Here is a 15,286-nt window from a genome sequence, read left to right on the forward strand (position 1 = left end):
TTCAAAATCTTAACTAGACTACTTTCTGCTAGCTTCTACTTATACTTTTCTACGTTACATTAGACAATAACGGTCTTCAAGTGGTCCCTTTCTAACCTATGGTCATACAAAAACTTTAAAATATGGATCTGAGTTCCTTCAAAATGTGTTCATGAAACAGATCAATATCTTGCTTTTGTATATTCAACACAATTTAGAATAAAGAGGACAAAATTGAACTACAGACATAAACGACCTTATTCATAATTTTGGAATTAGAACTTTCAAATATTCAAGGTACATATTTATGAATTAATTCTAAAATTTGTGTGTGTCCACGAACTTGGGTTCAAAAATTAAAAAAATCGACTAAATTTGGCGTCAAATCTTAATGAAATATACCGCAATCTAAATTAAATTTCTGGACAGTTAATAAAATATGAGAAAAATCTCACGTTCAACTCCAATGTAAATATTAAATAAACCAACAATTCTTTGGAACTCTTGTTTTATTTGATTTCTTATAAAAGAAATAAAAATATATATAAAAAAAAAACTTAAAAGTTAAAACGAAATTCGAATTTGAGCAAATTAAATTATAACGAAAATATGAGTTTTGAATGTAATATGAATGACATGAAAATGAAGTGGTATGTTTAACAAAATCATAAGAATGAGTGAAACTAATTGTAGGTTTTCTTATATTTCTTTTGGTTTTAATATAAATTTGTGTTTGATTTTCTTAATAAATTTGATAATCAATTCGAGGACATTTTTTGTATTTTTCTTATTTTATTTTATAAATTTTGTTTTCCTTAATTTTTTTTTTCTTAGCAATTTGGTTTAAAAGGTATAAAAACTAGTGGTTTTTCTTATTTTGTGTATCTCTCTCACTTAGATGTAGTTTATAAATATAGGACTTAAAAGGATTCTTATTTGCGTAAAGTTTACTCAACGTATTTACCAGTAGTTGTTTAATTTAGTTTAAAAAGAATGAATATTAAAATAAGACATACATACACAGGTGACACAAACCAAAATACAACCAAAATTTGTTTGGACAGGGTTAAGAGGGCAAAGAATCGATGTAGCGGAGATTGTTTTCGAGAGGAGTTTGGAGAAATAAAGTAGGAGATTTGTTAATATAAACATTAAGAATATATTTTTACATAACTATACACTTTCGTTGACGTCGTTTTTGGGGCTCAGGTCTTAAAACGGCACGCACAGCCTCTTCGAATACCTTTAGAGGAAATACATATAGGGGTTTTTTTGAGACGTTTTTAGGTGTTTTTTTTAAATATAATAAAAAAATATAGAAAAAAGAAAGAATAGTAAATGCACTAACCTGTTTTAGGCCTCGTTGTGTTAGAGCTGAACATTCCATATATTTAACAGCACGTATTTTATTTGCTAATTTTTGTCCTTGTTCACGTTTCAAAGGCGCTAAGCCCTGCTCAGACAAAGCACTAAGCGTTTCACGATCTTCACGTAAATCAATTTTCGTACCTTAACAGAATGTTAATATATAAGGATTACAATTAAAATTATAATAAATAACAACTAATACATACCAACTAATATAATGGGCGCATCGGGGCAGTGATGTTTTATTTCGGGATACCATTTTGAGGTGACATTTTCAAACGATGATGGACTCGCCACTGAAAAACATATCAGAAATACATCCGTTTGTGGATATGAAAGTGGCCGTAATCTATCGTAATCCTCTTGCCCGGCTGTATCCCATAGACCCAGTGATACTTGTATTGTGTCTACTTGCATGGGTGCTGAATAGTTATCGAAACTGCAGAAATAGAAATATAGACAACATGACACCATTTTCATATAAAGTTCGAAGAAACATTTTTATATAAGTGTGCATTTGATAAAATGTTTTTTGTTATATAAAATGTTTCTTTTTGTTATTGTTGTTTAATTTGCTAGTGAAACTTACACTGTAGGCACATATTCACCGGGAAAACTATCTGTGGTATATGATATTAACATGCATGTCTTGCCGACAGTACCATCGCCAACGACAACACATTTGATGGGTCTTCCTGTTGACATCTGTAAAATAAAAGAAGACATGATATGTTACGTTTGTCGTCAAGTTCTTTATATTATTTTTTTTTTATAATATAGTTTTATTTTTGCTTAAAAGGCAGATTTGTAAAAGAGTTAATTATTTAGTTATTTTTTAACTTTTCTAAAAAAAATTTAAATTTAAAATTTTCTAAAAAAAACTGATCGTTGAAGTTTTTTTGGCCAACAGATCGTTTTATATCAAATAGAGATTGGATTTTAATGATTATTTATTAAAAAATGATCTTAAATGATCGTCAATAGAAACCAAGGTTTATATAGAAAACTCATATTTAAAGAAAACTGATCGTCAACGCTTTCAATGTAAAACTGAACTATGGACCTAAAAAGATATTGATGGAAAAAGTTTTGTATAGATTTATGCAAAAATAATCTAGAGATATTCAAAGTAAATTATCGATAACATTTTTTATAGAAAACTTTAGCTCAAAATTTCTTTGGAAATTGAAGTTCAAAGTTTTTTGTTGATAACTGATCGTTACATTTTATCCTTACGACTCTATATGACAGTTTTCGTGTAGTAAACTTACAGACCAAAAAGAAAAGATAACAAAATTTTAAATTTCTGTCCAAAAATTTAATATATGTGGTGCGTTACGTATTCCATGATAAATGTTGTCTTTTTACTTTACACAAATTATAAAAAAAAAATAAACAAAATGAAAACTAAGTTGAAACTTTTTTTTTAGCTCATACAATTCACAATTCAATGAAGTTAAACAATTGAATGTTATTTTTTTAAAACAGCAACCCATACTTGTGTTTCAAGTGTGTACATTTGGACATGACGGAGGAGTGAGTGCATGGTGTTGCGTGCAATGAGGAACTTATAGAATGTGTTTCTTTTTTTTTGTTTGCTACTTTTTCTAATTAAATTGATTAAAGTATAGTATGTAGTAATGAATTTATGGAATTTTAAATGTATGACCAAAGAATAGTTCTTTTTTTGATGGTTTGCAAAAATATATATTTATTTAATTGTATGTGAAATGTTAATGTTATGTAGTATGAGTAGAAAAGGAAATTGAGGTTAAAAATTTCAAGACCTTTGAGCGGTTAAAGTGCTTGGTTTTTTTTTTGAATAAAATGAAATACTACTTCAGATTGTTGTATTATAATTAATTAAATTGCTTAATATTGAATTAATGTTTTTAATAATTAATTAAAAATTTGGAGACAAACATTTGTATATAAAAGCTTTTTAGACAAATTGATGTTAATTATAACAAAGAACATCTATTTAATATAATAAAAATTCGAAACTTTAAGACTAAAGTATACTTTTCTAATGGATTAAGCAGCGGAATCAAAATTTTTCCATCATAATAGGTTTTCGAGATATCGTATCAAGAAATAAAAAACGGGTTTATTACCATATATGTATCTTTTTCTAGATTAACTTAAAGTCTTTTGGATTTTGACGTGAAAAACCTCGAAATATCTCTACTCTACTGCTTCTGCTCCTAAAAGAGCATTTCTCAATCACCATACTCCATCAGGACTTGAGACAGGTGTATAGCAGTAGTCATTCGGATAAACTACTAAATCATAAAATATAAATGTTAAAAATATCAGAATATCTGGTCAACATAACTGATCTTGAAACAATATTAATTTGTGTTAAAGCTGATAATCTTTAATCTGCATTAAAACAATGAAAATGTAAGAAATATATTGCCAGATAGTCTAGAACACTTTGGGTCATGAATGAAGCTACTGATTATATCTATATGTCTGTAGGTTAGCCAACATTAAATCTTTTTGATAAGACAGTTCCGCACTGCATAACCATCAAATTTCCATAATGAATATTCATTTTCGAAACATCTACATAGGTTAGCAGGTTGTCCTCCTGTTCTCATTACTGGGGTACAATACGTTGACATTCGGATAAACTTTTGAAGTTTTCCTAACGATATCAGGGGCATGGAACGAACATTGACAATTAAATCTATTGTAAATCTATTGCGACAATGTAGCAAAGATTTACAATTGGAATAGACTACAACTGGGGGAGCAAGATTTGGCATTATCTTCTTTGTTTTATAATTTCGACCGATTCCGAAAGTTTTATTATTTTTTGTAATTATCTTATAAAGAATTAGCTGAACCCTACCAGGATTACTGGTCATTAATATGACCTCTTTACATAAAGATCTACATGCTAACAAGCTGTCAACTTTCCCTTACGGGAATTTACACACAAAAAAGTTTGCAGCAAGATAGTTAGCATATCGTTTTTCCTTATGAATAAGGCCGATAATGTTTAAATACACGGTTAAGCAGTTTAGATGTAAGTGAATAAAATCCAAAACGTTGATGCCCTCTATGGGACAAATTTAAAACCTTACTTCTTTTTGAAAGAACTTTTGGTGCAACAATTACAAACTCTGTATCAGAACCTAAACGTTTGAATGAACACCGCTTGGTTAACAACTGCATAATGTCTGGAATCAATCATTTAACATTATATTAATTTTATACTCGTAAGGCAAATTAACAATTTCAATCATATGAGTAGAGTTCCAGCAGAATATTCAACAAGATCGAAAGCCAATGCTGAAATTAGTCCAAATAACATATTAGTTTCATCTTACAATATTTTGATTTTTAACCAATGCTCTCCAATGTGCCTCATAGATAACACACAAGCCACTGTTTTTTAGAGCAGTATTTGTTATTGACGATTCTCCGTAGTTTCTTGATCGGTTATGCATATTATCGTTTTAGACAAAATGTCAACGAAATAGATATTCACACTTTTTGACATTTGTTTTGTATTAAACACTATCGAATTGAAGTTTCAGTTTTTTATTAACTCCTAATACAAATCTACGCTGTTTAAGTCGATTTAACTACTGTTTGTTAATAGATCCAATAACGAATTAGATAATCTTTACGGTTAACTACTCAAATGTGGAATTACACGCATTTAAGAGATCATGCAATTGGTACCATAACAGTGATTTCTTATTAAGTCTTATTGCTCTTTATAATTCATAATTTAATAAAGTTTTAGTTTTAAAATTAAGGTATTAAAAATTTCAAGGTTTTTAGATTTTGCCAGGTTGGCAATTAAATTTATCAGTTGTTAAAACTCAACAAAAATATGTTTAGACATATCAATATATCTTTGGGAAATATCTAAATCTTACGCCACAAAATTGTTAAATCAAGTTTAATTATAATTCTTGAAGTTTTAAGAGAATTATATTATTAACTTGTATATTAAAGCACCTTTTAACAATATAAAACGTATTTACAAAAAAATTAACACTAACATTTTATTATTTCCGTTTAAATACTAAAATTTTGTGTGACATGACATAATGTCAATTCCAAATAATAAATAAGCCGAAAAACTTGTTATTTCCCATAGTGCATTGACCACAAATAATGAGGTAGGTGATCATACATGATTTTGCAAAACATTTGTTTATGGAGAATATTTTTTTGTGAAATATATAAAAAACACATTTCTAAGGAGTGGCAAATGGCAATAAACAAGATACAAAAATCATTAAAAATGACAAACGAAATGAGACAAACAAAATGAAACAGAATTAAAATAAATAATAAAAAAATAAAAACTAAATTAAACCAAAAAAAAAAAAAAAATTAAAAATGAAGTGAACATTAAAAATAAAAATAGAATAGAAATTTGTCACAACGTACAAAAAAGAGAGCACGACATTAGTTTAATTTTTTTCTTGTTTGCAAATTTAAAATGGGGGGAAATTTTAAAATAGCTCACACACAAAAACACTAAGGAAAAGCACACTAAATCTTAGATCATCAAGAGACGTTGATAAATTTTTCTGCATAAAAAAAGGGATTTTCCAAAGTGAAAAAGCATCAATACTTAGACAAAAAAGAAAAATAACCAGAACAAGGGGGGACACTTTAAATAAATGAAACAAATTTTATATACATATATTCAACAACTAAATTATAAACAAATTGTGGGGGGAGCTCAAATTGTTTGGTCATGACTGCATGTGTGTATATTTGGTTGTTTGTTGGAAGCTACAAGTCAAAAATGCTTAAATGACGCCGGTCGGTTGTCTAATGTTTTAAAAATAAACGCAATTAATAAAAAATACCCAAAAGAAAAAAAAAATACAAAAAAAAAACACTAAATAAATAAAAACAAAATGAAGCAAAAAATATTTATATAAACTCACGAAATCAAGTGGCACAGTCTGGCATTAGATGCATCATGATATTAAAAGCTAATTTCCAAAAAAGGGGACTAAAGTACATATGAGTGGGTTTTTTTCTTTACTCTATCTAAAATTTTCAAATATTCGTGATGCTAAATTATAATAGAAATATGTGTACGTGTGTGTATAAGAAATACGAATAAAAACAAAATACAAATTATATACAAAAACAACTAAATTCATATAAGCATTGAAAACTGCTGCAACAAATCTTTAAGCAGACCAGAGTCATGTAATGCCATGGGTGGCTGATTAAGTAGAGTGCATTTACTTTTTGATTTTTTTTTTTTTTTTTGTAGTTTATTTCATAAAAAGATGAACAAACTTTATGATAAAAAAGCAAAAACAAAAAGAAATACGATTGAGTTAGAAAGAAAGTCATTTCACAATCTTTCAGTTTTTTCTTTTTGAAGTTATGTATTTGATTTTAATTCTTATGACATTTGGTAGTATTTTTGAAGTAGATTTACTGTAATAGGCTTAAAATTATTATCTTCTTAACTTTAGATTATATCAATATGTACAGTGTCTCTCATAAGTATTCGAATTTAGGTAAACTATGAAAAGAAACCAAATTTAATAATATATTTTGTGTGGAAAATAAATAAATTAATTTATTATATTGTCTAGATAGTCCTTAGTTTTGATATCACGCCCCTTATAAATTGAAAACTTTACATTTACTTAAATTAGTTGTGCTTTTTTTAAAAAAAGTCCATGAAACTACTTCACAAAAGTATGCGAATTTTTCCTGTATTTCATATTTGATCATATTATACGATACACAAATTTTAGAATCGCATGGTTTTATGCTTAATATGGTTTTAAGGGGTTACTGTCAACCGCATGGATATTTTTGACCCATTTGGTCCACAATTTTGGGGGATTTGTACCCTCTTTTCATGTAATATCATTAAAATGGCGATTTTTGGCTATATTTGTAATGTTTTCACCCTTTTTCCAGAAATAAAATCAAAATTTAATATTGAAATTTAATAGAACCCATAGGGTATCTAAAAATAATATTTTTTGTTATAAGGATCTGTACTAAAACGTTCCAAGATGTATTTTTGGTATCGTTTTTCAGTTTCTAATTGAATTATCTGGATCATAAGTCCCTTTTCGTACCTCTAGGGACGATATTTTTCGACAAAGTTGTCTAGTGTATATTCATGTACATATTGGCACTAATGTATTTTAAATTTTCAATATATTATAGCGGTATACAACCCCAAAACATGCCTTAACAAAACGTCATCCTATATAGTAGATTTCAGTTTTTACTACCCGTAACTTTCACGCCTATGTTGCCCGTTACAATAACACTGTAAGTCCTAAATTTTGGTTTTAATTTGATCATAGTAAATAATATTTAAACACATATCAACCTTTTTGATGTGATCATAATGATATCGTGCCATGCAGCATGGAGGCCATTGGTATATAAAAATAATGATTTTACTATTTTGAATGGTGTTTCTTCGAGGCATGTTTTGGAGTTGTACAATTCCACAACACATTGAAAACTTAAAATGTATAAAAGCTGATATCTAAAAGAATATATACCAGAAAACTTTCCCCGAAAATAGTTGATCCTAGTATTATAAAAATGGACTTAAGTTCCAATATATTGAATTAGCGAAAGAAGAATGATCCGAATAATTTATCGTGGAACGTTTAAATACAGATTCTTGTAACAAAAGATATTATTTTTACATACCCCAAGGGGTCTTTTAAGTCCCAATATCAAATTTTTGTTTTATCTCTGGAAAAAAGGAGAAAAATTTACAATTATGGCCAAAAATCGCTATTTTAATGATATTACATGAAAAGAGGGTACAAATTCCCCAAAATTGTGGACCAAATAGGCCAAAAATATATCCTTTCCGTGGATAGTAACCCCTTAAAACAATATTACGCATAAAAACCATTCGATTCTAAAATTTGTGTTGCGTATAATATGATCAAATATGAAATACAGGAAAAATTCGTATACTTTTGTGAGGCAATTTCATGGACTTTTTTTAAAAAAGCACAATTAATTTAAGTCAATGCAAATTTTTCAAGTTTTTAAAAGCGTGATATCAAACATAAGGACTATCTAGACAATATAACAAATTAATTTATTTATTTTGCACACAAAATATATTATTAAATTTGGTTTCTTTTTATAGTTTACCCAAATTCGGATAATTATGAGAGACACTGTATATAAATGAATGTATAATATAATGTAATGAATGGCAATATATACAGAAATACAGAAAAGCTGCAGATAATACATCGCCTTATACCTTTGCGTATAAGGCAAAGGTATAATGATAGGTTAGAAGGACTTGCTCAATACAGTTCCAAAATTAAAAATCTATTAAATTATTTAATTTGCTGAAAAAAAACTGAAATAAAATTAACTAAATATGAACTGAACAGAACTTAACTAGAATGGAGCAAGTACTAAAACCGAACAGAACTGAACTAGAACTAAACTAAAACTGAACTAGAACTGAACTAAAACTGAACTAAAACTGAACTAGAACTAAACTAGAACTAAACTAGAACTGAACTAGAATTGAACTAGAATTGAACTAGAATTGAACTAGAATTGAACTAGAATTGAACTAGAATTGAACTAGAACTGAACTAGAACTGAACTAGAACTAAACTAGAACTAGAACTGAACTAGAACTGAACTAGAACTGAACTAGAACTGAACTAGAACTGAACTAGAACTGAACTAGAACTGAACTAGAACTAAACTAGAACTGAACTAGAACTGAACTAGAACTGAACTAGAACTGAACTAGAACTGAACTAGAACTGAACTAGAACTGAACCAGAACTGAACTGAACTAGAACTGAACTAAAACCGAACTAGAACTGACATAGAACTGAACTAGAACTGAACTAGAACTGAACTAGAACTGTACTAGAACTGCACTAGAACTGAAATAGAACTGAACTAGAACTGAACTAGAACTGAACTAGAACTGAACTATAACTGAACTAGAACTAGAACTGAACTAGAACTGAACTAGAACTGAACTAGAACTGAACTAAACTAAAACTGAACTAAAACTGAGCTAGAAATGAACTAGAACTGAACTGGAAACGAATTAGAACAGAACTAGAACTGTAACTGACCTAGAAGTGAACTAGAACTGAACTGGAAATGAATTAGAACTGAACTGGAACCGACCTAGAACAGCACTAGGACAGAACTGAACGGTATGTTCACTAAATTCTGAATAATTTAGTAGACAATAGACTGACGACCAATTAATAAAAAGTGGAAATTATTTTTATTTTAAGTGGTAAAAGATAAAGTCCCATTAAAATGTACATACTTTATACCTATCTGAGTTTTATATGAATGGTCCTTGAATGAGTCATATATGCTTTTGTGGATTTTGAAAATAATTCTAGATAAACATTTACACTAGACACTTTTGCGATAAATGTTAAAATATAATTTAAACAAGATAAACGAACATTTGTTTACAAATAAAAAGTGGCGACTTAATGTTTACATAAAGAATTTATTTAGTTTATACCTGAAGAAGTAAAGTGAAATTACTTGTATATTTAAGTGGACCACAATTAGATAAGAAATTTAATATTGTTGTAAAATGCAAGTAAAAAGAATGTTAATATTTGTCTTCGTTCTAATGGAAGTGTTAAATTCTGAGTCACTTTTGTGGTCAACCCATAAAGTGGCTGAACCATGCCGGTCAATGTAGGTATTTACATTTTGTTTAGTAGTCTTTTACACAAAATTACCCAAAATATCACATGGCAAAATCAAATAAAATTTACAACAATGCAAAAAAACCAACAAAAATAACAACAACAGTACGAAAATATTACAACCCGCATATACTAGTGTCAAAGTGGATGAATTGAACTGAAATTGGTTTTGTTCTGTTTGGTTTGTTGCATGAATGGTTTGGTTTAGGTTGTTTCTTATTGTTGTTGTTTTTTCTGCACATTATTGTTCTTATTGGTGTTTTGTTGTTGCTATTATTGTCAATGTAATAAGTAAGCACCGTGTTTTTATTGTTGTTGCTTTATTTTACATTTTGTATTTGGGCGGAGGTGCTGCGCTGCAAACATCGCAGCGTTTTTTACAAAAACTCGGCAATTTTTTTTTTATTTTAGTTCATTTTTTTAACAACTTCCCTTTTAAATTTTATTAACAAAGAATATTCACAAATTTGATGTTTATTTTAAGATGTGTATTTCAACAGAAATTTACCTTTTATATCTCTATAAATTATATTTTTTGTTGGTGGTTTTTTGTATTTATCTTATAATCCTCTTTGTTTTTCTTAATTTTATATTCTTTCTAGTGGGCAAAGCAAAAATTAAAATTTTTTTACGGATTTTTCTACAACATTCACTTATTTTTTATATTTTCTATTTTTCTTTACACTTAATGAATTATAAATTTCTTAATTTCATTTATTATATAGCTAAATTTCTTTCTTTTTTATTTATTTTATTTAATTTCTTTTTAAATAAAAATTTTCTTTCATCATCACTTTTTCACTTCTCAAATTTTTTTCTTGTTCTATTCGTGCATACGCACAAACACACACATGCACCCCCTTTTGCAATTTGACAGTTGGTTGTTGGAAATGTCAAAGATTCTATCAAGTTATCCGCGGCTGTGTTTAGATTGTTTAGTGTAGTGGATAAAATTACAGGAAAAATGGATATTTATCTTGGGTTCGTGTATTGGCTAAATATTTGAAACAGGGTTGCATATAATAAAGTATAACAGCTTTTCAAAATCTTAGAATGTAAAAGTCATAATTAAATAGAACTGAAGTAGAACTGAACTAGAACTGTACTAGAACTGAACTAGAACTGAACTAGAACTGAACTAGAACTGAACTAGAACAGAACTAGAACTGAACTAGAATTGAACTAGAACTGAACTAGAACTGAACTAGAACTGAACTAGAACTGAACTAGAACTGAACTAGAACTGAACTAGAACTGAACTAGAACTGAACTAGAACTGAACTAGAACTGAACTAGAACTGAACTAGAACTGAACTAGAACTAGAACTGAACTAGAACTGAACTAGAACTGAACTAGAACTGAACTAGAACTGAACTAGAACTGAACTAGAACTGAACTAGAACTGAACTAGAACTGAACTAGAACTGAACTAGAACTGAACTAGAACTGAACTAGAACTGAACTAGAACTGAACTAGAACTGAACTAGAACTGAACTAGAACTGAACTAGAACTGAACTAGAACTGAACTGAACTAGAACTGAACTAGAACTGAACTAGAACTGAACTAGAACTGAACTAGAACTGAACTAGAACTGAACTAGAACTGAACTAGAACTGAACTAGAACTGAACTAGAACTGAACTAGAACTGAACTAGAACTGAACTAGAACTGAACTAGAACTGAACTAGAACTGAACTAGAACTGAACTAGAACTGAACTAGAACTGAACTAGAACTGAACTAGAACTGAACTAGAACTGAACTAGAACTGAACTAGAACTGAACTAGAACTGAACTAGAACTGAACTAGAACTGAACTAGAACTGAAATAGAACTGAACTAGAACTGAACTAGAACTGAACTAGAACTGAACTAGAACTTAACTGAACTGACATCACAATTTAATCATCACATTAGGTTTTCAGATATCGTGTCATGTAGTTTGAAAAATGTCTGTTTTGATAACGTTATTTTTCGGGAGATTTAGAATAATTTGAGATTAATTTATAAAAATAATTGAACTTAAATTATGTGTTTGATATAGAACTAGAACTGAACTAGAACTGAACTAGAACTGAACTAGAACTGAACTAGAACTGAAATAGAACTGAACTAGAACTGAACTAGAACTGAACTAGAACTGAACTAGAACTTAACTGAACTGACATCACAATTTAATCATCACATTAGGTTTTCAGATATCGTGTCATGTAGTTTGAAAAATGTCTGTTTTGATAACGTTATTTTTCGGGAGATTTAGAATAATTTGAGATTAATTTATAAAAATAATTGAACTTAAATTATGTGTTTGATATATATTCATACATAATATGTATTAGATAGAAATATATATAAATTCCAAGGAATTCCATACTTAAGTGCAAATCACCTAATACTACATACATACATTCATAAAAAATATCCACGGTTATTTATACACTCAAGTGTAATTTAACTTAAATTTTTTATCACTGTCAGTAATTAATTGAATTAACGACAATTTCTCTCAAACATTGCTCAATTAAAGTTTACTGATAACCGTTGACTCTTTACAAATCCTTCAAAGTCCTATCAATCAATTTACCACTTTCATACAACGATGATGGATTTTATTCGTTTCTTTCTAGTTCGTAGTAACAAATAAAAGTTTGACAAACATATGTAAACGTTTTACCACACATTTAAACAAAAATTGTAATAAATGATATATCACTGGACATGTGGTAGCAAAATCTACGGGGAGGAGTTTTGAAAGTATAGAAATTATTTAATAGTCACGCCACAATGATTTGTATAAATTAAGAAAAGGTCAATAGTATATGTCAGAAAGATTTGTGTGTGAGTGTTAATATTAATCAATAAATTCCATGTATTTTGGCAAAAAAAAAAAAAAATGTACTATACAGTGGGGCAAAATCTATTTAAATAATGGTCAAATGGGTGGCGAATACTTTTTGAAATACATAAGTTTAGAACTATTTAAGAACAGGTGGTATTTACATATATGTGTTAGAAATGGAATGATAAGATCCATTTTCACTACTACATTTTTGCATCATTTATCAGACAAACCTTCCAATGGAAAATATTTACGCAAAGTTTCAACTGACTAGCTTCTTCTCTGTGGTCCCTATCGTAATTTCAGCAGACAAACGGACGGACATGACTAGATCGTCATAAAATTTAAAAGGTTCCCAGAATATATATACTTTTGTGTGTTTCGTTTATGATCTTTAAATCCGACATGTGATAGTAATCTATAAAGTTATAATGAAGAGAGCTCTCGACTCAAGGTACGTTCACAAATACTGTATATATAGAGAAGTCTTTAATAATTCTTGATCCAATAAGCACTGAAAAAGTTTAGAATTAATTCGCATAATATCATTAAAATTAAGAATTAATTCGCATAAGAGCAGAATTACTCCACTTTCGTCAGTTAAAGAACTTGGAAAAATCGCTTTAATGACATTTAAACCCATAATGGGATTTATTTTAATTTTATCAGATTTAACGGACACATGAGATTTCAATAGCTTCCCATTCACAGCTGGTAATAAGTAACACAATTTACTCCCACCTTGATGGTGGTAGATATAAAAATATTACCATGATACTTGACATTTTATTATAGACTCACAAACTAATTAAACTTAAATTTTTTTTGAACAAAAATATTTACTTTACATATAGTACAAATAAACAAATAATCTCTGGAGAAGTCGGATATTAAAAACAAGTTTTCCTTTTTTTGCATTTAAAGTTATTTATGTTTTCTTACTCATTATTTGGTGAAATTTTATTTTGATTTAAATGAAAACTAGTTAAAAACGAATTATATTTTTTTCTATTTTTATAAAACGAAATGTTTGTGTTGCTTTTATGTCTGTGATAGGGATGCCAATCGGGACTGGTTTTTAGAAATCCCGGGATTCGGGATTTTTAAATAAATCCCGGAATCCCGATATCGGGATCCCGGGATTTTCGGGTTTTCTAAATCCCGAAAAATATAAAAAAAATTCAAAAAATCTTAATAATTTACCGACAAAAATAAAACGTTTTATTTCATATTGCAATATGAATACTCTTAGTAGGTGTTTACTTTCCTATAAGCATTTTGTGAAAAGAAAAACAAATTAATTCAAAGTACATACTTAGAATAAAAATCTTTCCATCCCAGGCACTGAATAGTAGAATAAAAACCTAAAATAATACCCATGATATCCAAATTTACAATGGTTTCCAAATAATATTTAAATAGTATGTGTAATGGGGATCCATACGAGGATACATAGAGCACCTGTACTGCACCTATATCTCCTCCACCTTATATTCCGTGTTCACTAACCAAGGGAATTATCTTCTCGCCATCTTATTGACAGGTTGACTTCCATTATAGATATTCGATAGTATCAATGCCTATTTATTGCCCTTTTTATACCCTTAGTAGGGATGGTATATTGGGTTTCTCCGGAGTAGTGCTTTTGTTTTATACTGTCCTAAAATACGCTGATGAAATTTGAAATGATCGGGCTTTTGATCCGAGCCCCCATCCAAAACACAGCTTTAAAAAAGAATTAGTGTCCACAATTCGCTTAAAAAGAGAACTGTCGCAATGAAATTCAGCATAAAACATTTTATGTAACCGTAAATTCGTCCTCCAAATTTTATGAGGATCGACTCATATGATGGCGTCCTTCCCCCAAGCATGTTTCAGAAAAATAGTTTTTTAACAATAAAGTGCTAGAATATATCGGAGGCGAGGTATACATTTATTATGAAAACTAAATTACATTTTACTCTCATAACTGGTGTATGGGGTTATATGGTCGGCCTCGCCCGCCTATAATTTCGTACTTCTTATTTTTATATATCCGATAGTATCTATGCCTATTTAGTATAGCAATGAAATTTGATATTAGTAAATCCCTGACGAGCCAAAACCTCTCTACCAAATTTTATGTGGGTCGGTTCATAATTGACCCTACCCCCATATAAGGTCCCGTTAAAAAAATGACTTTAACGCTTATTACTGGCTTAAAAATAGCGATGAAATTCGATACACATATGTTTCATGCGAGTCAAAATCTCTCTACCAAGTTTTATGTGGTTCGGTCCATAATTGACCCTACCCCTACATAAGATAAATACTTTAACGCTCATTACTGGCTTACAAGTACGAGTGTAGAGATGAAATTTGAAATAAGTAAGTTTCTTACTCGCGAAAA

At 29.1% G+C, this 15,286-nt stretch overlaps 1 protein-coding gene across 2 annotated transcripts in view; it reads right to left on the minus strand.

Annotated features, from left to right (window-relative positions):
• Window positions 1-809: 809 nt before the first annotated feature.
• LOC119603299 (ras-related C3 botulinum toxin substrate 1) overlaps window positions 810-15,286 on the minus strand; it is a 144,651-nt gene continuing 130,174 nt past the window's right edge. The window contains exons 1-5 of one of the 2 annotated variants that reach the window (XM_037955299.1): window positions 10,564-10,880; window positions 1,937-2,052; window positions 1,554-1,786; window positions 1,328-1,488; window positions 810-1,222 (exon numbers count right to left, since the gene is read on the minus strand). In XM_037955299.1, coding sequence (XP_037811227.1) covers window positions 1,145-1,222; window positions 1,328-1,488; window positions 1,554-1,786; window positions 1,937-2,052 — 588 coding nt within the window. In that variant the 5' untranslated portion in view covers window positions 10,564-10,880 and the 3' untranslated portion in view covers window positions 810-1,144. Of the gene's footprint in view, window positions 1,223-1,327; window positions 1,489-1,553; window positions 1,787-1,936; window positions 2,053-10,563; window positions 10,881-15,286 lie in introns of those variants that run through there. The other variant, XM_037955297.1, reaches the window with a different exon arrangement.

Source organism: Lucilia sericata, unplaced genomic scaffold (assembly GCF_015586225.1).
Source record: "Lucilia sericata isolate MDLA Ls3-8-SP2 unplaced genomic scaffold, ASM1558622v1 Contig000289F_arrow, whole genome shotgun sequence".
NCBI lineage: Eukaryota > Metazoa > Arthropoda > Insecta > Diptera > Calliphoridae > Lucilia > Lucilia sericata.